This window comes from Amborella trichopoda, chromosome 4, assembly GCF_054954075.1.
Source record: "Amborella trichopoda isolate Santa Cruz 75 chromosome 4, AtrichopodaSantaCruz75HAP2 v2.0, whole genome shotgun sequence".
Taxonomy (NCBI): Eukaryota; Viridiplantae; Streptophyta; class Magnoliopsida; order Amborellales; family Amborellaceae; genus Amborella; species Amborella trichopoda.
Window position 1 is genome coordinate 3,760,112 of NC_142339.1, and position 20,262 is coordinate 3,780,373.

Here is a 20,262-nt window from a genome sequence, read left to right on the forward strand (position 1 = left end):
TTTTTTCCCAATTAAGTAGTTAATCTAAACAACTTTCTACGATTCCATACTGCGAGTCAATTTATGTTTATTACAATACAATTATCTTTAACCATTAGATGTCAAGTTGGATGGCTTGGAGTCTATCATGAAGTTCTAAAAGTTCTTTTTGACTTTGAACATAGTTAATGACAATCTCAACAACTTGATTTCAAATGCAATAGATAAGATTGATTGTGTTCTTCTTGTATCAAAGCTAAATAGTCTCTATACGTACTTTCTAAATTATTTATCCATATTTGTTCATGTATCAAACATGCAATAAGATTATACTTATTCGACTTGAAAACAAAAACAAGACAAAATATTTAAGTCACTTGACTCGAGTAGTATAAGGAACTGAATCACCAACATAGTTTTATTTACTCAAGATTATACACTACGAGATATCTAATGGCACAATTATTTTTAGCCATTAAATATGTTACAACATTCATCAATGTGTTATAACATTTCAGAAATTTTCATTTGAAGTTTTGCTTTGAGATACATTCTCATCCTCCCAATTTCACATCTTATTTTTTATAAATTGCAAGACAAATAAGCCCTTTAAAAGAGCAACCATGTAAAACTCGTGCGTGCCAATTTTGTAATTAGTCTCGAAACAGTGGGCATTTTCCTTTTCTCCCCCAGGTTTCAATCCAAATGCATTTCCTCTCTCTCCTCTCTCTCTCTAAAATCCCCTCTATTTTTATCTGCACATTTTTCCAGGAATCTCTTGTCCAAGATTTTCCATTTTCTTTCTTTTGGAGTTTTATCTTCTGTTTTCTTTCTCCTTCAATCCGCTGTGAGCTTCCATTGCTTTAAGCAAATTCATACCTCTTCTTTGCAATTTTTTCCCTTTTTGATGTGATAATGTTTCTCTCTCTAAACGCCTTTTCTGTATCACTTTTCCCTGATACGCATCTGAATAACAGGGCTTTTCCTCCATTAAATCTGAGCAAAGAGCTCTTTCCCTCTCTTGATAATACTAGCTTCAAAAAGTTGCAGGGACTTTTGATTCAGAGCAAAGGAGAGAGAAGGAGAGCAGAGGTTCAGGCTTCTTTGCTGGAACAACCAGTTCTGTGGGCCGGCCGAATGTGTGTTTTCTATGCTCTGTTGAAGGTTGGATTAGCTGGACCTCAGTCCAATCCATTGATCTCAGGTATGTGAGCTTGGATCTCTCTCGTGTTCGATGATGATATCTCTCTGGTGTTCGATGATGATTATTTTTCGCTGGAAATTGCAGAATCTGGGAATGATTTGGGCTTTTCCAAGTGGCTTGAAAACTTCCAGGGAAAAGCAGGTAAAACCCCATTCATTTTAGAGAGAGAAAGAAATCCATTGAAATCAGTTATAGAGAACTTCCAACTTTATCAGGACTTCATTTTTCTCGGTGAAAATGATCATTTTTTTCTTTGTGGGTTTTTTATTATCTTGTGATTATTTCTGCTATGGATTTACGGATAGTTTTGGCACTTTTACAGGCAATTCCTGAAGCTCGATTTTGATGCATTTCTATTCCAATTCCTTATATTTTCTCTCTTCAATAAACTCCCTTGAAACTTCAGCCCACTGTGTTTTAATGGAATTTGAATTTATTTGTCAAAAGATGAAGAGAGAGAAGCAAGTGACAGAAGAAAATTGGTGAGCAAATGGCATCCAACAACAAAAGGAACTCTGAAAAGGAGTTACAGAGTTCCATCTAAAACAGTGGGGAAGCGCCTGCTTAAAGCCATTGCTTCATTGCTTTCAGATGATGACCATTTCAGAGATGCCACCTCTCATAAGGTAAATTACAGATAGCCAGAATCACTTAACAATCTTAATTCTTAATAGGTTCTCCTGAGAAAAAGAGAGATAATTCCTTGCATCATTTAGAGAGAGGGAGAGTTTATAGTGACACTTTTCTGCTGAACCTGAACTGATCTGTCTATAGTTTCCTTCCTATTAAATCTGAAACTTGCTCGGTTGTGATATTTCATTGTGCTGGTCTTGTGCTGCTCATTTTAACTAACAACAAAGTACAAAAATAGCTTGACAACTGAAGAACTCCGGCATGTGTGTGTTTTTCTGTGTGTGAGTGTGTGTGAGAGAGAGAGTTCATTGTATCACTTTTCTAATTGCCGAATTTCCTTTTGCTGGATTGATCTTTTTAGAGTTTCCTTTGTTTTCAAACTGCTCATTCTAGCAATACTTTTGAGGACTGTAGAACTCTGGCTGTTGTGTGCGTGTGTGTGTGCGTGTGCGTGCGCTTGAGAGAGAGAGAGAGAGAGAGAGGGATCATTATATCACTTCAGAAAAGAATCTCATTTTTCCGAATCAGTCTTTTTAGAGTTTCCGTTCTATCTAAATCTTAGTGTTATTCACCTGTGTGTGCGAGAGAGAGAGAGAGAGAGAGAGAGAGTTGGTTGATTGTGTCCAAGTTGTTCATGTCTCAGTTTCTAGGTTAATGGTTATGCTTCAAAATGAAGCATTGTAAATTTGGAGATAATTAAGGTTTTGTATCCTTTCTCTGAGATTTATATCATAGCAATGCTGCTAAAACCCAATTTCATTAAACTAATTCCTCTGCATTAAAATCTTTTCTTATCATGTTAGCTTAGTAACAGCATGGTATATGTAAGATGCCTAACTTATGATTTCTCCTTATTTTCTCTTTCTCCATTCTCCATTTTCAACTTTGATTATTTGATTCTCTCTCTCTTAGTGATGGCATCTCATCCATCTCCATTATGGCCATGCATACAATTCCCCATTTATTTATTTTATTATGTTCTCTTTCCACATTTCCATACCTTCCAACTTATCTCTCTCTGTGTTTTGCAGGGATGTCAGATAAGGAGGGAGAGTGCACATGGGGAGAGTGTGTGCTGCAATAATGTGAGGGCTTTGTTTGATGAGCTTCCAACTCCACATTTGGTTGTGGAAATCACTGCATTTCCTGCTGGCCCTCTCACTGATAAAGATTATGCCAAAGCTGAGAAACTAGAAAGGGTGCTCAGATCTGGTGCATCCATTTGATAAACCTTTAGATACCTCCTTTGTGTATATTATCTTGCTATACCATTCATGTTCATATTAACGGATCTCTCTCCAACTTTTTAGTGATCTCTCTCTCTCCCCGCCCCCGATGTGCGCCGTTCGGGAGAGAGAGATCTAAATTCTAAATTTTGGGTTCAGGAAAGTTGGCCAAGGTTTATGTTTGAGAAATTTATCAAATTACTCATGAGTGATGAACATTTTACACTTTACCCATGTCTTTCGATTTAGTTTTGAAAAAAACCATAGAAAAACACTTCTTGAGTTACAAAGTTGTAAATGGGCTAGATGTTGAATACAGGTATTTTCATAAGGAAAAGGTTTATATAGAGTCAAGGCTCCTAAACAATATCAAATTAGAGCCCACATAAAAAATTTCACTCGAAGAGGTTGTTTTGATGCTCAAATATACTCAAATTTCTTTGAAAATAATACATCTTCCAACACATTTTTGGACCATCATTTTCAAGTTTTCATAAATTTACTAGATCTACACTATGTTTTAAACTTCAAATTTTATAATTAAAGATGAAAATATATTTTAAAGCTATTTCGTAGATTTTCAATATTGAAGCCACATTTTTTGACACTATTTGAAGATGTGCTTTACTTCGATTGTTTAGAGTATGCAAACCGCACCCTCTGATAAATTTCTTAATATAAGGGTTTAAAAAACTCCATGACAGTGTAGACAATTGAAAATTTGAAATTAGATAGCCAGCGTTTCAAAACCACAAATCAGGTGCCATGGCGGGCCCGAGCAACCCGAGTATTATTACAATTAAAAACAGGAAGTAGGTGCCGACCTAAGCCTGATCCAATCCAAGCCCCTAGCGATCCAAAAAGCAAGGTAGTTTGTGAAAACAATCTATGAGGAAATCTCCTCCTACTCCTTTTGCCACATTTCCTGTTTTTATGCGGATCTGAAAACCAAAAGAAAGAATGAGCCGAAAAAGAATTAAGAGGGGAAAATGAAGGTCTTCTTTTAGTTAGGAGAGGCAAGTACAGAGAGTTCATGTAAATAGACATGAGAAAAAAATAGATTTCAAGTCTCAAAAATAATTCATCTTGTAATACATGCTTGTGACTATTAATATTCAAGATTTTCAAATGTTAATAGATATGCTTCTTTTCTTTTGGGGTAGAACAATGGGGAATGCAATCCCCTACCCATTTTTTAGAAATAATTAACGGTTTTTTAATGCGTTAATGAGAATGGAAACCTGGATCGGTAGTTGAAACTCAAGTGGTGCTACCACCACATTCCCAAATAGATACTCTTGATCTACACTATCTTTTAAGCTTTAAATTTTACAATTAAAGATAAAACAAAATTTCAAGGCATCACAAAGATTTCCAGTACTAAAATAATGTTTCAACACGATTTGAAGGTGCGCCTCACTCTGATTGTTAAGGGCCTCAGCCTTATACAAACCACACCCTGCAGTAAGAGAGATAGAGAGTTGAACTCCCACAATTTTGATGGTCACTATTCACAAAGTTTACAATGGATATCAATAGTGAAGCTTCAACTCTGCAGGAATTCATTGAGAGACCATGTCGTGAATGATTCATTAGAGAACTCAATATTTTCATCAGATCCCAAAACGATTCTCTTGGAAGCCAAGCATAAAGGGCAGCTAAAGTGCAAAATTGATAAATTATAACCGAAAGCATATATCTAACCATCTTCAAGGACTACATAGCAGCAAACTCACAAAGAACTGCATCCCAATAATGCATCTACTAAAAGTCTGAGACTGTAATGCACGATCTCTATACCCAATTATAATGAAACGAAAATAAGACCTCCAGAAATACTCTCAAGTCCCAAATCTGACACGATTGGCAAATGTTAACCAACCTAAACATCTCTCTCTGAACAACAGAACCTCATTTTACACCAACAGAGGCCATCAAATCGTCATACTCAGCATCTGACTTCGGCTTCCTCTCCTCACCATTACCATGTTGCATTGGTGAAATTGCGGCAGGCGAGAATGGATCATAGCTCTGACCACCACTATTACCAGAAGACCCAGGCCTACCAACCACACCATGACCTGGGGCCCCTCTAAACTGCTGATTTGGGCCGGCAAAGCCCATCTGCTGGCCCAGCAGAGGCCCCATAGGCGAAGCCAGAAAACCAGGCATTGGGGGCCTAGCTGAAAAGTTAGGGTTTTGGGGTGGCCTAATTAGAGGACCCAACATGGGTGGCTGAGGGCTTGGCCTTGTGGGGCCCAACATGGGTGGCTGAGGGCTTGGCCTTGTGGGGCCTGATGAGGCCAAGGGAGAGGTCAAATTAGGGTTTGCTAGTGGTAATTGGGGTCGGGCAGCCAGGTTAGGGTTTGGTTGGGGCATTTGAGACCGAGGTGCCAAATTCAGGTTTGGTTGCTGAACCTGGGGCCGAGTGGGTAAATTAGGGTTAGGCAGCTGCAATTTGGGGGGAGGCATTGAACTTGGGTTAGGTTGTGCCACTTGAGACTGAGCAAAACTAGGGTTTTGCAGTGGCAATTGGGGCCGAGCAGCCGAAACAGGGTTGGGTAGTGACAATTGGGAAGAAGAATTCAAATTACGGTTTGGTGGTGGCACTTGGGGTCTAACTGCCAAACTAGGGTTCTGTAGTGGCAATTGTGTCTGAAGAGTCAAATTAGGGCTTGGTCTCTGAGGGGTCAAACTGGGGTTTGGTAGTGACACTTCGGTCTGACCAGTCTGTTTAGGGTTTGGTAGTTGCATGTGGGTGGGTTGAGTGACCAAATTAGGGGTTGATAGTGGCACTTGGGGCCTAAAAGAGGGTGCCTGAGGCACAGAGGATGAGGGCACCGATTGAGCTTGAGGTGGTGGCACCCGGGTCTGGAATGTGAAGTCATTTGAGCTAGGACGCTGAGGTTTAGGGGCAGGAATAGGTGGGGGAGTGGCACTGGGCACTTGCCCTTGCCCAATTCCTAGGGGCTGGGCGAAGGCTGAAGTTAAAACAGGTGCTGATACCTGCATGGCTCGAACCACACTTGGATTTTGTTGGGCCACAGGCCTACTAGTAGCTTTCTCCTCTTGTAGATTCAATGGAGTCGGGGTCACAGATTGGGTGGTTTGAAGAAGTTGGGACCCTTGAGGAAGTGGCATTGAAGTTGGGGGAGCTTGAGTTGTAGCGCCTGATGTTTGATGAGAGACAAGATGGGGTGGGTTTGATTGCCAACTGGAGTTAGTTGGGGGAGGAGAGGGAGAAGCTAAGGTTCTATTCTGTGGCTGCAATGGAGGGTTTTGCATAGGAGTAGAGAGCATTGTGCCTAATGCCCTGTTTTGGGGTGGTGTTGAGGGTGAGTTGGGCATAGAGGGTGCAATGGGTCTAAATGCCGGGGAGGCAGAGGAACCCACAATTGGCCTATGTGGAAATGGAGATGGTAGATTACTATTTGGTCTCACATTCAAAAGGGGGAAACTCGTTTGAGATTGTGGGACCAAGATGGGTTGGTTATAGGCAGGCCCCACTTGATTCGATGGTCGAGATTCAAAGGGTGGCCTTTGTGGGGCTAGGTTCTGAGGCTGGTGGGGCCTAGCAAATGTGGGCCCCAAGGGCGGGCGTCCCCTGAAGAAGGCGGTAGGGTTAAAAGAATTGAGAGGAGTTGCCGGGGGGAAGCGCATAGAGATATTAGGGTTTGGAGAGGGCATGAAATTTGAAGGAGAGAGCATAGAGGTGGGATTTACGGGGCGCCAAGGGTTTCCATATGCTTGGAATTGGTAAATTGATGGGTGAAGCCCCAATATTGGCGAAACCTGGTTAACCGGCAGCACATAACTGGTTGGGGCTCCCTCGGGGTTTTGATCAGACATGTTTAATGCCTCCGCAGGAAATGGAGCCAAGGTTGTTCCAGTAGTTGCAGCATTGGCCTGAAGATAGTGACTCTGTTCCGTGAGCTTCCATCCAAGTTGGACATTCAGGCGAGTTACTTGATATAGTCCAATAGACTACGGAAAACCATAGTATACTGGAGGTGTGACCATTTGAAGAAAAAGATGGATGGTGGTGATGGAGAGAGAATGGGACCAACAGTATGGTCAGGTGGTTCCACTTTCTAATGACCATCCACAATTTCATCAGATGGTCAAGATTCCAATTTACGTAAATAATATCTCACTTCTTTTTTTCTTTCTTTTTTTTTTCTTTTTTTTGATAATTTACACTCTTTTTTTTTTTCTTTTGAAAACTACTATCCCACTTATTGTTTACAACCTCTTTCTTCTCGATAGGTACTAAAGCTACTCCATCAGTAAGAAGGAAACTAAATTCATTTGGAGGAAGTTGAGAAGACTTACAGACACTGGGGTCACCAGCAGCTCAATCAGGGCAACTGCAGCATCTACTTTCTCATATGTGTCAGCGGAAACATGGACATACAAATCTCCATAAACACTCTGATCTTCATTACCTTCTAACTGACTGATCTCTATCTGGAAATCGTAAGGAGAAATATGTGAACAAATGATAACTTGGAATGCGTGGAATTAAAAGTATGATTTACAGGAGAAGAAAGTGTGTGAAATGTTGGGGTGTCATTTGAGGGGGCAGTCGTGACCAAATGAATAAAAAGAAAACAACAATGAAAAGAAAATAGACCAATGACCACTTATAGTGAGTTCATCTGTACAGAGAAAATCTCAAGAGGACTAGGAGGTCCACAATACATTGATTAGTTGGCTTCACTAACAGGTTTATTCATCAGCTGGGCTTCCCCCCCCCCCCCCTCCCAACAAAAACAAGTTTATTCATCAGTTGGGCATCCGGAAGGATGGCTCAGAAGGTATTCTCTAAGGACTAAAGGAGTGTAGCAATAGAATCTCCGAAATCCATTGATGAGTATGAGGTCCTCAAATGAAGATTAGGGCATCCATTATCTCCTGGGCATCCAGCAAAGGCTTCAATTGTGTGAGAAAGAACGACATGACTCGGAATGAGGTCAGTGGCTTTTATGACCAAGATTTCTTGAATGAAATCTAATATTATGTTTGATTATGCAAAAGTTAAATAAATCCAACCCAGTCTATAACATACAAGCTATGACAACATGAACAAAACTAGCACATCAGCTTTTTCTGATTGTATAGATTACCCACCCGGATAGAGGACCAATTATGAAGTATTGATGCATCTAGCATACATGACAATATCCAGAATATAAAGCAAATATTAGCATGACAACAGTTTTTTCTGATACTGTCAACAATTAACATGACAACAGTTCAAGCATATTCCTCAAAAATGTCAAACTATTCAAAAGATTGGTCAGAACCATCCCATGGCAGAATCATGTCTTGATGAGAAAGTCGAGTCCATGCTCAAGATAATAAACACTACTGAAAAAGTGACACTTTATGTTTATCAAAAATTAAAGAGAGAAACACGAGAACCACATTATTTACTGAAGTGTTAGATGCATTACCTTCTCTCCTGTATCAGCTTTGATGCCATGAATCCGTACTTTAGCTTCAGTTTCCTGTTGAACACACAACATTTATTTAAAATCATAAAAGACCGTTAACATAGGAAAACAACTCTTGTAAAAATGCAGATGGCAGGAAAAAAAAAAAAAGATGCACAGACTACATTGAGACAAAAAAGTTAATGCCAATCACAAAACTAAAAACCAGTAATACCTCTTCTAATCGCTTCTGTGTATTGCTTTCAGGCCCCAAAATCAAACCAATGAAATTATAGCCAGGATATGCTTTCAGCTGTTGCAATAGAAGGAAAAAAGAGACAAAACAATACACAACATCATTGATTGAGGATAACAATGAAAATTCTGCTTCATAGTTAAATTGATTATATACACTCAAATTCCTCCACCAGAGATCTGATTACTCCTTCAAATCAAATAATAAAGATTGCAATCAAGAAATAAAATAATTTTCATATAATCTTTGTTGACAGTGCTCTATTCAAACCCATGTTGGAAAAGCCGGGTGATCTAACCGGTAACCACCCGGTTAGATCTGAACCAGCCACTGGCCGGTTCCAGTTTCCAGCAGTTTTGGTGAACGACCGGTATTTTAAAAAAAAAAATTCAAAAAATTATATATAAAATCTAGAAAATAAGGAATTTGGTTTGTAATACATTTTTTAATATTCTTTACACTACGGTAAAGATTAGAAATTGTTTTGGTCATTAATACTCACTTTTATATTTTCCCATCTTTTTTGAAAAATTTAAAAAATACCCCTAGGCACAAATCGATTCTTTAAAATCCATTTTTTTGATTAATTTTCAACTTCATTTGAATGTGTTTTGTTTTAATCATTCTTTATATGCCTTTTATATTTTAGTAGATTTTTTTTGTATCTTTTTCATTTTTTTCAACAATTTTTTGACCGCCCGGGACTTGCTTGGTTAGAACGGTTGAATCGGGCGGTTTACCGGTTAGGCCAGTTAAACCGCTTCCAGCCCCATGTCCGGTTAACTGTTCCGGTTCGATTTTGTGAACACTGATTCAAACACATAATGTTGTAACATCAATTTGTTCTATGTACGCATAAAGTAACCAATTTACGAATTACAAACCAATCGAGAGCATTCTATGATTCAATGAAAATAATAAAAGAAAGAAGAAATACCAAAAAGAAGTTGAAAAGAATATTCTATATTCACAACCAATGGCTTACAGGAATTGGAACTTTGGCCTCTCTTAACAATGGCTTGTAACCAGGTGGGGCTTTGTAACTCGGATTCAACCGTATGCATTCACCTGAAGCGAGATGAAGCATCGTTCATCGATCACTCTTTGAAAGCATAGAAGGAAACAAACACGACAGATTTAAGCAAAGCATACCGATTGCTTCTTGTTTTTCCAATTCCAATAATTGAAGTTCCGTCAACTGCAGCCAATTTGAAAAAACAAATAAATAAATAAATGATATTGAAGATACCGTCCATCTCCAAAATGGTAAAGCAAATCCATCTCACGCTGGCCTACCCAATAAAGAACAATATTGGGGGAAACAATAGAGAGAGAGAGATTAGGGACTATCTTGTGTGCTTTCAATTCTTTGGTTCAACAGTCATTTTAACAATAGGAAAAAGAAAGAGAGTGGGGGGCAATGAATGGTGCTCAGTGGTTAACTGGGGAACCCACCAAAACAACACATATTGCAGTGGTGGGTCCCACTCTCTACATCACAGCCCATTACTCCCATGATCAATGATGAGCAATGGCCTATGGTTTCTATATAGTAATAAATCTAATATAATTCCTCATCAAAATCAAGGCAACTTGGTAATTGATGAAAACATAATGCAAGATCCTCTGCATACTTACCTCATTATCATTCTGATCAGAAGACTCAGGATCACGTCCAGTTGATGGTGAGCTCGAGCCCTGATCATCTCCATCTTCCACAATGCCGGACTCCAGTTGCCGTGTGATTTGTTCCACTCGAGTCTGCTCAAAATTTGTTCCACCAGACAGGCAGTAATATCACTTAATGCCACCTGGAATTGGAAGTGCTTCCATGTGAGAAATTCACAAGGAAGATACTAACATCTCAACACCCATGGTACATGGAAATCTTCATTGCACACCAACCCCCAATTGCACCTGGGGTTGCGCAAATGACATGTCTTCCATGGCCATAAATGGTGGCTATAAATGTAGGTGATTGCTTCAATCCATAGAAAAGCCATGGACCAAGAAAGCAAAGTTCAATGGCATCATCACCATCCACTGAAATAATGGACAACAATGCAAAGAGAGGACGACCCATCAGAACAGGATGTAGATGGTGAGCCACACTCTCCATCACCCAAGATCATTTCATTTGGATATGATGACCCCAAAGAACTATGGTTTCCATAATGAACTGAATCATACTGTAGTTTCACTTAATTAGAGGACCAATAACTTTGCAAATACTTTTCGTCAGAAAAAAAAAAAAAAACTTCGCAAATACCTGATATGCAAAAGCTCTTCCCCTTCTAACAGCTGGGTCTAGAGTCAAATCACTGCCCCATTTCGTTTTCCTTTGCACTTGCTTATTGTTTTCCTCTTTAGTAGTATCAGCGGTGTCCAACTTCCCACCACCTCGAATGGGGACCAAGGAATTCCCGCCACCTCGAATGGTAGGGACCAAGGAACCTGATAGCTTATTCTTTGGAATGACAAACCCAGATTGTGCTCCAAACATAGAAATCTTAGGATTACTTGATGATGAAGTAGACATTGATGTTGCAGCCTGGACACGGCGAGATTCAACTGCAGATGCTTGCTCAACTTTTGCAGCCATCGTGATTAATTCCGTAAAGTAACATAGACTGAAATGTATCACAAAGCACATCTAGAGATCACTTTCCCAATCAAATTCAATATAAACTGTAAATGATGAGGGAACAGAATAAAAACTTAAAGTTTAAGCATCACCATGATTAACTATAAAAAAAAACTAAGTAATAATAACCATGGCCTCAAGAACAATAAATTTAATGAATGTAAATAGGTACTACCAATAATTGGTTCTTCAATTTTTCGTGGAGGACCAATAGTGGGTCCTTTCCAGTTCCCTCACATGCATCATCTAGATCCATGTATGAATGCAACAAAGCAGGAACAAAATTTAGATATCGAATAATATATGATGGATTGTCCAAACAAAATGCATTGAGTACTTGTAGTACAAGCAAGGAGTAGTGCCAAAGTTAATGCCAAACTTGCAATCATAGTTCACCGAAGAGTGTTGAAGTAAGCAAAATCCACATTAATTAGGTCGATTGAGCACAATTATATTAATGGAAGTTAATAAAATGATCTCCTCGTATATAAATAGAGTGTAACTGTTATGTGCTTGCTTTTCCTCAATAAACTCCACCATGTATGCAAGGTGGAAAGGGGTAACGTGGCTTAGAGTGGATGAGTCTATGGAAGGATGAATAACCCAAATCACTAAGAGGATTTTGAGAGTTCTAGTCTTTAGGTGGTGTGAGTAATAAGTCAGTAGAAGGTTGTTAAGAGTCCAAGTCGTCCTGGACTTGATCACGAACTAAGTAGGAAAGCTCACGATTCTTTCCCTTACTCTTACCTAATTTGGTAGATTTGTAATATGGAAGAAGGTAAGGGGAAGAAGAGAAACAGTTTCTTCGAGGGAACTACCTCCAACACAATGCATTAATGAAATAAAAAATCTGCCCACACCATCGGCTACAACACTTTTATGTAGCCCCTTTCCAATTTTCAACTTCCCTCCCTTATTTTAGCACTCACTCAGCTCATACTCCCTAAAGACTAGGACTCAACCTTCTACTGACTTATTACTCACACCACCTAAAGACTATGACTCTCAAAATCCTCTTACTGATTTGGGTTATTCACCCTTACATTAACTCATCCACTCTAAGCCACGTTACCTCTTTCCACCCTGCATACGTGGTGGAGTTTATTGAGGAAAAGCAAGCACATAACGTCCCTCCCCTCTTAAACATCACCCTTGACCTCAAGGGTAAACTCAGGAAATCTAATCTTCATTTGTTGTATGTCCTCCCAAGTTGCGTCAGATGGAGAAAATCCCTTCCAATGTATAAGAACCTCATCACGCTGCTTCCGAGTCCAACGATCCAACACGGCTTGTGGTTGAACTATAACAACTGAATGAGTCTTAAAATAAGGGAGGGAAGTTAAAAATTGGAAAGGGGCTATATAAAAATATTGTAGCCGATGGTGTGAGCAGATTTTTTATTCCATTAATGCATTGTGTTGGAGGTTAGTTTCCCTCGAAAAAATTGTTTCTCTCTCTTCCCCTTATCTTCTTCCATATTACAAATCTACCAGAATAGGTAAGAGTAAGAACAAGGGAAAGAATCGTGAGCTTTCCCACTTAGCTCGTGATCAAGTCCAGGGCGACTTGGACTTTTTCGTTCAGGTTACCCGATCTGGTTACCGAGTACATAATAACAAATGCTCCGTCCACTTTTCAATCCTTGATGAACTCTGTCTTCAAGGATTACGTCCGTAAGTTTATCTTAGTATTTTTTTATGACATTTTGATTTATAGCAAAAATTGGAAGGATCACTTGAAGCATGTTGAAATAACATTTTCTATTTTAAGATCTCACCGGTTGTTTGTAAAAAAAGAGAAATGTAATTTTGGACAAAGAGAAGTGAAGTATTTGGGACATGTCATCATCACTCAAGAGGGAGTGGCCGTAGACCCGAATAAAATTTCGGCTATGATGGATTGGCTGAAACCTACCACTTCCAAGGCTCTACAAGGTTTTTTGGGGTTAACTGGATATTACCGTAAGTTCATACAGAATTATGGTAAAATTGCAGCCCCATTGACGAATGTGCTCAAGAAGGACGGCTTTCAATGGTCACCACGTATTGAAGAAGCGTTTGAACAACTCAAGGGGGTGATGACCAAGGCTCCAGTGCTCGCCCTACAGGACTTCTCCAAGCCATTCATTAGTGAGTGTGATGCTTCTGGGGCTAGAGTAAGAGGGGTGTTGATGCAAGACAAGAGGCCTATCGCATTTTTTAGTCAAGCACTTCAAGAAAGAAATTTGTTCATGTCAACTTATGAAAAGGAGATGTTGGCCTTGATTCTTGCGGTACAAAAATGGAGGCACTATATATTGGGGAGGCAGTTCATTGTAAGGACAGACCAAAGAAGTCCTAAATACCTTTGGGAGCAGAAAATCACCACGCCTGCTCAACAAAGGGGGTTGATGAAGCTCATGGGATATGATTTTCTCATTGAGTATAAAAGCGAAAGGAAGAACTTAGTGGTCGATGCTCTCTCAAGGAAAGGCGACAGGGGAGAAAATTTTGCCATTTCTAGCCCGGTACCCCGGTGGCTCGATCCCATTTAAGAAGAGGTTGCCAACAACCCGAAATTGCAAGAGTTGGTAGAGCAAGTACAGAAAGGAGAAGATGAGGGTCCATGGAGCTACAAGGAAGAAATTCTATTTTTTAAAAATAGGATTTTCATGCTGGCCGAGTCACCATTAGCTATTACAATTATGGAGGAGATCCATTCGGGTACACATGAGGGTTATCACAAAACTCTCCAACGTATCCGATTGGTTTTCTATTGGGGTTATGGATCACATTAAACAATGTGACACTTGTCAACGACAAAAGTGGGAGAACACCTCACCAACGGGCGTTCTTCAACCCCTACCAATACCTGCCCAGGTATGGGCCGATTTAACTATAGATTTTATAAATGGGCTTCCAAAGTCAAAAGGAAAATCTACAATATTTGTAGTGGTAGATCGGCTGTCAAAATTTGCACATTTTATTCCCATATTTCATCCATACACCTCTACATAAGTGGCTCGGAATTTCTTTGAAAATATCTTCAAATTATATGGTATGCCAAAATCCATAGTTTGTGACAGAGATCCGGTGTTCACAAGTACGTTTTGGGAGATGTTGTTCCGTTTGCAAGGCATGAATTTCAACTTCTCTTCGGCTTATCACCCCAAACCGACGGTCACACGAAGGTCGTGAATCGGACTGTTGAAATGTACTTGAGATGCTTCACTGGTGATAAACCTAGAGATTGGGTTCGTTGGATGGCATGAGCTGAGTACTGTTACAATATGAGTGTCCATACTTCTACAAAGAAGATGCCCTATGAGATTTTTTATGGTCAGCTTTCACCCACCTTATTATCCTATGTTCCAGGTACAACTTAAGTTGAGTCGGTTGACAAAGGGCTTATTGATCGGGATCAAATTCTTAAGGATCTCAAGATTCAATTACAAGCAGCTCAAATTCGTATGAAGAAGTTTTATCATATGCATTGGACTGACAAGAGTTTTGAAGTGGGTGACTTGGTTTATCTACACTTGCAACCATACAGGCAAGTGTAAGATTCACTTAGAAGGAATTTAAAGTTATTGCCAAGGTATTATGGGCCATATGAGATAATTCAAAGGGTGGGAACCATAGCTCCAGTTGCCAAGTGAATCAAGGATACATCTGGTTTTTCATGTATCATGTTTGAAGAAGAAGGTAGGAACAAGTATACAAGTGCAACATGAGCTACCCAATCTTCAAGAGGAAGAAGATGTTGTTATAGCTCAACCACAAGCCGTACTGGATCGTCGGACTCGGAGGCAGCGTCATGAGGTTCTTATACATTGGAAGGGACTCTCTCCATCTGAAGCAACTTGGGAGGACGTATAACAAGGGGCCGTTTGGGTACATGAAAATCTATTACGTGACAATAGATTACAAGGAAATATGACATTTACACCGTTTGGGTACACTTTAATAGTAAGGAAATGGAAATACATTAAAAAAACATTTCCCTCTCTCAAGTATACGTTGTACCTGTACCTTATAATTATTAAGGTAAGTAGAAAGTGAAAGTAGGGTATATGAAAAGGGGAATCTATATTGATTTGAATAGGTGTACGAGGACAATTTTCTACTTCAATCATAATAAAAAAATTCTACATCCCTCTATCCCCAATTTGGGTTGTAACCCTCATCTGACTCTCATATAAAAAAAAAAAAAAAAAAATAATTGATAAGTAAAAGTAAGGGGAAATCTAAATTGATTTGAACCGATGTAGAACTTGATGAGGGACAATTTTCCACTACAATCATAATAAAAAAAATTCTACATCCCTCTATCCCCAATTTGGGTGGTAGCCCACCCTCAGCTCTCGTATAAAAATATAAATAATAAAAATAATAATTGGTAATCGATGAGAAATTACATAACACAATCATAATAAAAAATTTCACACAACATAATCCTCATAAGAGATTAGTAAAAGCTCAATTGAAATAAGATACCTCTTTAGTCTCCTCCAATGCTTCAAAATTTTCTACTGCAATTATCAAACCTTTTAGTTTACTAATCAAACTTTTTCCCATTTTTTAACTTGTACCATAAAAATTTTGATTTTGGTATCATAAATTTATTACTTATTTGAAATTATATATAGAGAGACATTTGAAATACGTCTATAAAAAATAAATAAAAATAAGGCTTATCACAATAAAATCATGTTATTCCAATCATATTATTCCAATGACTTATCATGTTGAAACCAAAGTCTAATCATGTTAGCCAAACATAGCCATATTTTTCATATTTGGATGGTAATGCATTTCTCATATTCCTTCGAGACATAGCCAAACAGTAGCAATGTATTTCCCAAGTTGCATCTAAATACTACCCAAACAGTGACAATCCATTTGCAGGTAATGTATTACGCCCGTAATATATTTCACAGACAATATATTTCCACGTATCCAAACGGCCCCCAAATGAAGATTAAACTTCTTGGGTTCACCCTTGAGGTCAAGGGTGATGTTTAAGAGGGGAGGGATGTTATGTGCTTGCTTTTCCTCAATATACTCCACCACGTATGCAGGGTGGAAAGGGACAACGTGGCTTAGAGTGGATGAGTCCATGTAAGGGTGAATAACCCAAATCAGTAAGAGGATTTTGGGAGTCCTAATCTTTAGGTGGTGTGAGTAATAAGTCAGTAAAAGGTTGTTAAGAGTCATAGTCTTTAGGGAGTATGAGCTGAATGAGTGTTACTATAAGGGAGGGAAGTTGAAAATTGGAAAGGAGCTATATAAAAGTGTTGTAGCCGATGGTATGGGCAGATTTTTTATTCCATTAATGCATTGTATTGGAGGTTAGTTTCCCTCGAAGAAATTGTTTATGTCCCTTCCCCTTACCTTCTTCCATATTACAAATCTACCAAATAGGTAAGAGTACGAACAAGGGAAAGAATCGTGAGTTTTCCTACTTAGCTCAGGGCGACTTGGACTCTTCCGTTCTGGTTATCCGGTATGATTTCCGAGTACATAATAGTAACTGTGCAAATGGACATTAGACTTAGGATAATTCTCAAGTGATTTCAGCACATGAAAACAAGCAGTTACAAATATTCAAATGACACAGCATCATGTTAGGTCTGAGAATCATAGAACCACTCTCGAGGATCAGGATATCAAGATCCTGCGATAATTTATAGTTTTCGATGAAATAAACACATGAATGAGTTCCTTGAAAGGCATTTCAATCATAAAGATAAAGAATTTTTTTTTTTTTTAGAATATCATAAAGATCAAGAATTGAGGCAGAGAATTTAGAAAGTCAACAAGATCAAAGCCAAAAATGCTCAAGTCCATTGCCCTATTATTTCACTTATGCATTCAATCTTTGATCTTCTACAACAAGATTCAAGAAAATCATCTAAAACATTATTCGTTCAATGCTATTCATAAAACTAGTTACACTTCATTTTCAGTGACCAAGAATATTGTAAGGAGCTTTAATGCTAGTTCCACTTTTTAATCTCCACTTCCCCAATGTAAGCATCAACATTAAGCACATCCAATTAACCAAGACGTAGTAAAAAAAGGAAAACATCAACAATAAATTACAAAAAAAAAAAAAACGTTAGAGAGAAAGCAACAGAGGGCAGGGAAAAATTTTTGGCCAAAAGCTTTCAGAAAGACAGAGCCCAATTAGGGGTGGAGAGAGAGAGGGAGAGAGAGAATCCAGATACAGTAGAGACTGTCACGAATTAGAGAATCCACAAAGAGAGAGAGAGAGAGAGAGATTCAGAGTACAAAATACAAAGATGGATTCAAAAAAAAAACTGAAATACAGAGAGAGAGGGAGAGAGGGACAGGGAGCGATGGCGTACCTGCAACTGGGGTGAAGATTCTGAAATACAGCGAGAGAGGGAGTAAAGGCGTACCTGCAACTGGGTGAAGATTCAGAAATAACAGCTCCGCAAGAGTATGGCTATCATGACTGGAGAGAGAAATATATAGGGTTTAGATATCTGAGTTTGCAGTTGCAGCTCCACGCTAATAACAAAGTAACCGTGGATTTTTGGGTTACTTAAAGTTTGTAACCCTATTTATTCTGTTGTTTCATAGAAAGAAAACAACACCAGAGAGAGATTTAGAAACTTCAAATAAAATTAGAAAGGAAAAAGTTTAGGGTACATAAGGTTGCAACCTTAAAAACGTAGAACTAAAGTGCAACCCAAAAATCCATCGGAAAAGGTGCCTACGTTGGAAACCCCCTAATTGGTCATCTGCTATATGTATGAATACGAAAAAAAAAACAAGAGATTTAGAAACTTCAAATAAAATTAGAAAAGAAAAAGTTTAGGGTATATAAGGTTGCAACCTAAAACTAAAGTGCAGCCCAAAAATCCATCATAAAAGGTGCGTGGAGTGGAGGTTGAAAAACCTCTAATTGGTAATCTGCATATGTATGAATACGAAAAGAAAAAAAAAGTTTTTATTCCGTGAAATGGTGTATCTTGTAACATGGGATCATTTATTTTAAAAAAATTGAGAAAATTACGTATATATTTATTATACTTTACGTTATTACGGTTATATATAATAGTTTATGTTATTACTCATCTGTCCGTTTTTTATCTTTGTAATGCCTGTTTTTAAAAAAAACATTTTTGCCCCCGAAAACAGGATTTAAAAAAAACATTCACTTTTCAATTTTCGGATGTCGAACCTCTGAAAAAAGCAGGACTGTGCATTTTTTTCATTCTTTCACAGTGCATCTACATGTTTTTCATTCTTTGAGAGTGTGATTGATATTGTGCGCCTTATTGGTAAAGAATAGCAGTTAGTTTTTTTATTTTGATTTTCAACAGTGTTTGCCTTTGACAGACGGCATTTTTTGGATTTTGAAGCAATTTCACATTGTGAAGTTATGTGGGTCGATTTTTAATTTAGATTTTTGAAGCAATTTCACATTTTTTATTTGGATTTTTGGTTAGGGTTTATACTCAAGCATACTAATTAGTTGTTGTGATTTTGGTATAAATTGAATTAATTTGTGGCTCCATTGTGATTGAATTAGATATTTAAAATTTGGGAGTTTTGAGAACTTGAAATTTTGTGGTCTTTGTATAATTATAAATTACTTAAATTTGGGGGTTTATACTCTTAGATAGTCTTAAGCACATATTTGTGTTAGATTTATTGATATTTTAGTAAATTGTTGATTTTTCTAGTTGATAGATTGAGTAGCTTAAAAAATAAAATTTGTACGTGATTTATGATTCAAGTACATATTTACTTTGAATACTTTGCAAAGTATTTAATTAGTGAATTTATTTGAATTATGATTAATGATTTATGATTCAAGTAACAATGACTACACTTATTTGAATTTTTTGGATTTAATCTGTTGCTTGTATTATAAGTAGCATTGTTCTCTGTTATTGTTTGAAATTGTTGCTTGACATGAAATTGAATTTTCCCTTTTTGATGGAGCCGTTCGACATGAAATTGAATTTTTCCTTTTTTGATGGAACCGTTCGTCTATCTATAAATCGATTTCTTCAGTTTTTTATTGAAATGCATCGTTTATTAATGGATTCGTTACTGAGCTAACATGAATTCTTTGTTTTTGATGGGATGATTTAGTTGCTTATGACAGTTGGATTCTGGTCTTTACAATGAAATGATTTATTGCTTATCAATGTCGGATTCTGTTGAAATAATTTTGTTGCTCATTAAAGTTGAATTCTTTAGTTTTTAGTCGAGGATGGTTACTTGGAAGGGACTACTGCGTTTTCTTTTTGTTTATCCATCTAGGATTTGGTTATTGTTTAGCTGAGGTCCATTGAATTGGATTCAGTGTAGTATTTCACGCGGTTTTGAATTTGTTACTGATAAAAGAAGTGGATGAGGGTTGTGCATATCTGGTTAATTAAGGGGTCTGGATAGTAGTTCTTCAAGTAGATATATTAAATTGGATTTAAGAACTGGATATAGGGCATTGTAGCTAATTATGGCAGTTGTTTAGTGGTTTTTGAATAACTCTTTGAATTCTTCTTAGTTGTATGTTTGACTCAAAGAATCAATTCTTTATTTGGCCACCATATTCACTGATTGATTTCGATTTTCAAGTATACGATCCTTAGTTGGACTAGCATAGCAATTTCATTTTAACATTGGTCTTCTTTCATCAATGGATTGTAACAATGTTCTTCTTCATCAGTAGTATGTCATTATTATTTTTTGGTTATCCAGTTAATTTCTACATGTGTAGCCTTATGATTAATATGTTGACCATATGGGATTTCAGTGAATATGGATCGTTTATATCCCGATGGATGATATCCAGGAGGTCTTCGTGACCCTAGTTTGTTGCAACGTCATCCAGAACATTGCTCATAATTCATATGGGAAGGACAG

The 20,262-nt window shown here is 37.9% G+C and overlaps 2 protein-coding genes across 7 annotated transcripts; one reads left to right on the forward strand and one right to left on the reverse strand.

Annotated features, from left to right (window-relative positions):
* The first annotated feature begins 787 nt into the window (after positions 1-787).
* Positions 788-3,270, forward strand: LOC18439332 (6,7-dimethyl-8-ribityllumazine synthase). 2 transcript variants are annotated; one of them, XR_016053825.1, is made up of 4 exons: positions 788-1,183; positions 1,268-1,324; positions 1,506-1,809; positions 2,848-3,270. XR_016053825.1 is itself a non-coding variant. In XM_006849499.4 (4 exons), exons 1-4 carry the CDS (start codon positions 895-897, stop codon positions 3,040-3,042), a joined length of 720 nt encoding a protein of 239 aa, XP_006849562.1. In that variant the 5' UTR covers positions 788-894; the 3' UTR covers positions 3,043-3,270. The 2 variants fall into 2 exon arrangements, 1 of the variants encoding a protein (XP_006849562.1); XM_006849499.4 differs by having other exon boundaries at positions 1,631-1,809.
* Positions 3,271-3,673: 403 nt separating this feature from the next.
* Positions 3,674-17,825, reverse strand: LOC18439331 (RNA-binding KH domain-containing protein). 5 transcript variants are annotated; one of them, XM_088864410.1, is made up of 9 exons: positions 17,781-17,825; positions 11,003-11,363; positions 10,372-10,494; positions 9,886-9,931; positions 9,719-9,801; positions 8,713-8,790; positions 8,499-8,552; positions 7,375-7,509; positions 3,674-3,983 (listed from the first exon to the last, which is right to left on the reverse strand). In XM_088864410.1, exons 2-9 carry the CDS (start codon positions 11,333-11,335, stop codon positions 3,891-3,893), a joined length of 945 nt encoding a protein of 314 aa, XP_088720536.1. In that variant the 5' UTR covers positions 11,336-11,363; positions 17,781-17,825; the 3' UTR covers positions 3,674-3,890. The 5 variants fall into 5 exon arrangements, with proteins under 5 accessions (XP_088720536.1, XP_088720535.1, XP_011625280.2 ...); XM_088864409.1 differs by having other exon boundaries at positions 17,727-17,825; XM_011626978.3 differs by lacking the exon at positions 3,674-3,983 and adding an exon at positions 4,694-6,948.
* Between the last annotated feature and the right edge of the window lie 2,437 nt (positions 17,826-20,262).

What these genes read in the sequence shown, in the direction of transcription:
- LOC18439332 (XM_006849499.4), top strand. Translation starts at nt 895, where the DNA reads ATGTTTCTCTCTCTAAACGCCTTTTCTGTATCACTTTTCCCTGATACG. An exon ending in GTCCAATCCATTGATCTCAG is followed by an intron (nt 1,184 to 1,267) that starts GTATGTGAGCTT and finishes TGGAAATTGCAG; the next exon opens with AATCTGGGAATGATTTGGGC. An exon ending in GAGATGCCACCTCTCATAAG is followed by an intron (nt 1,810 to 2,847) that starts GTAAATTACAGA and finishes TGTGTTTTGCAG; the next exon opens with GGATGTCAGATAAGGAGGGA.
- LOC18439331 (XM_011626978.3), bottom strand. Translation starts at nt 11,335, where the DNA reads ATGGCTGCAAAAGTTGAGCAAGCATCTGCAGTTGAATCTCGCCGTGTC. An exon ending in AAGCTGATACAGGAGAGAAG is followed by an intron (nt 7,510 to 8,498) that starts GTAATGCATCTA and finishes TACGATTTCCAG; the next exon opens with ATAGAGATCAGTCAGTTAGA. An exon ending in TGCTGGTGACCCCAGTGTCT is followed by an intron (nt 6,949 to 7,374) that starts GTAAGTCTTCTC and finishes CACTATCTTCAG; the next exon opens with GCCAATGCTGCAACTACTGG.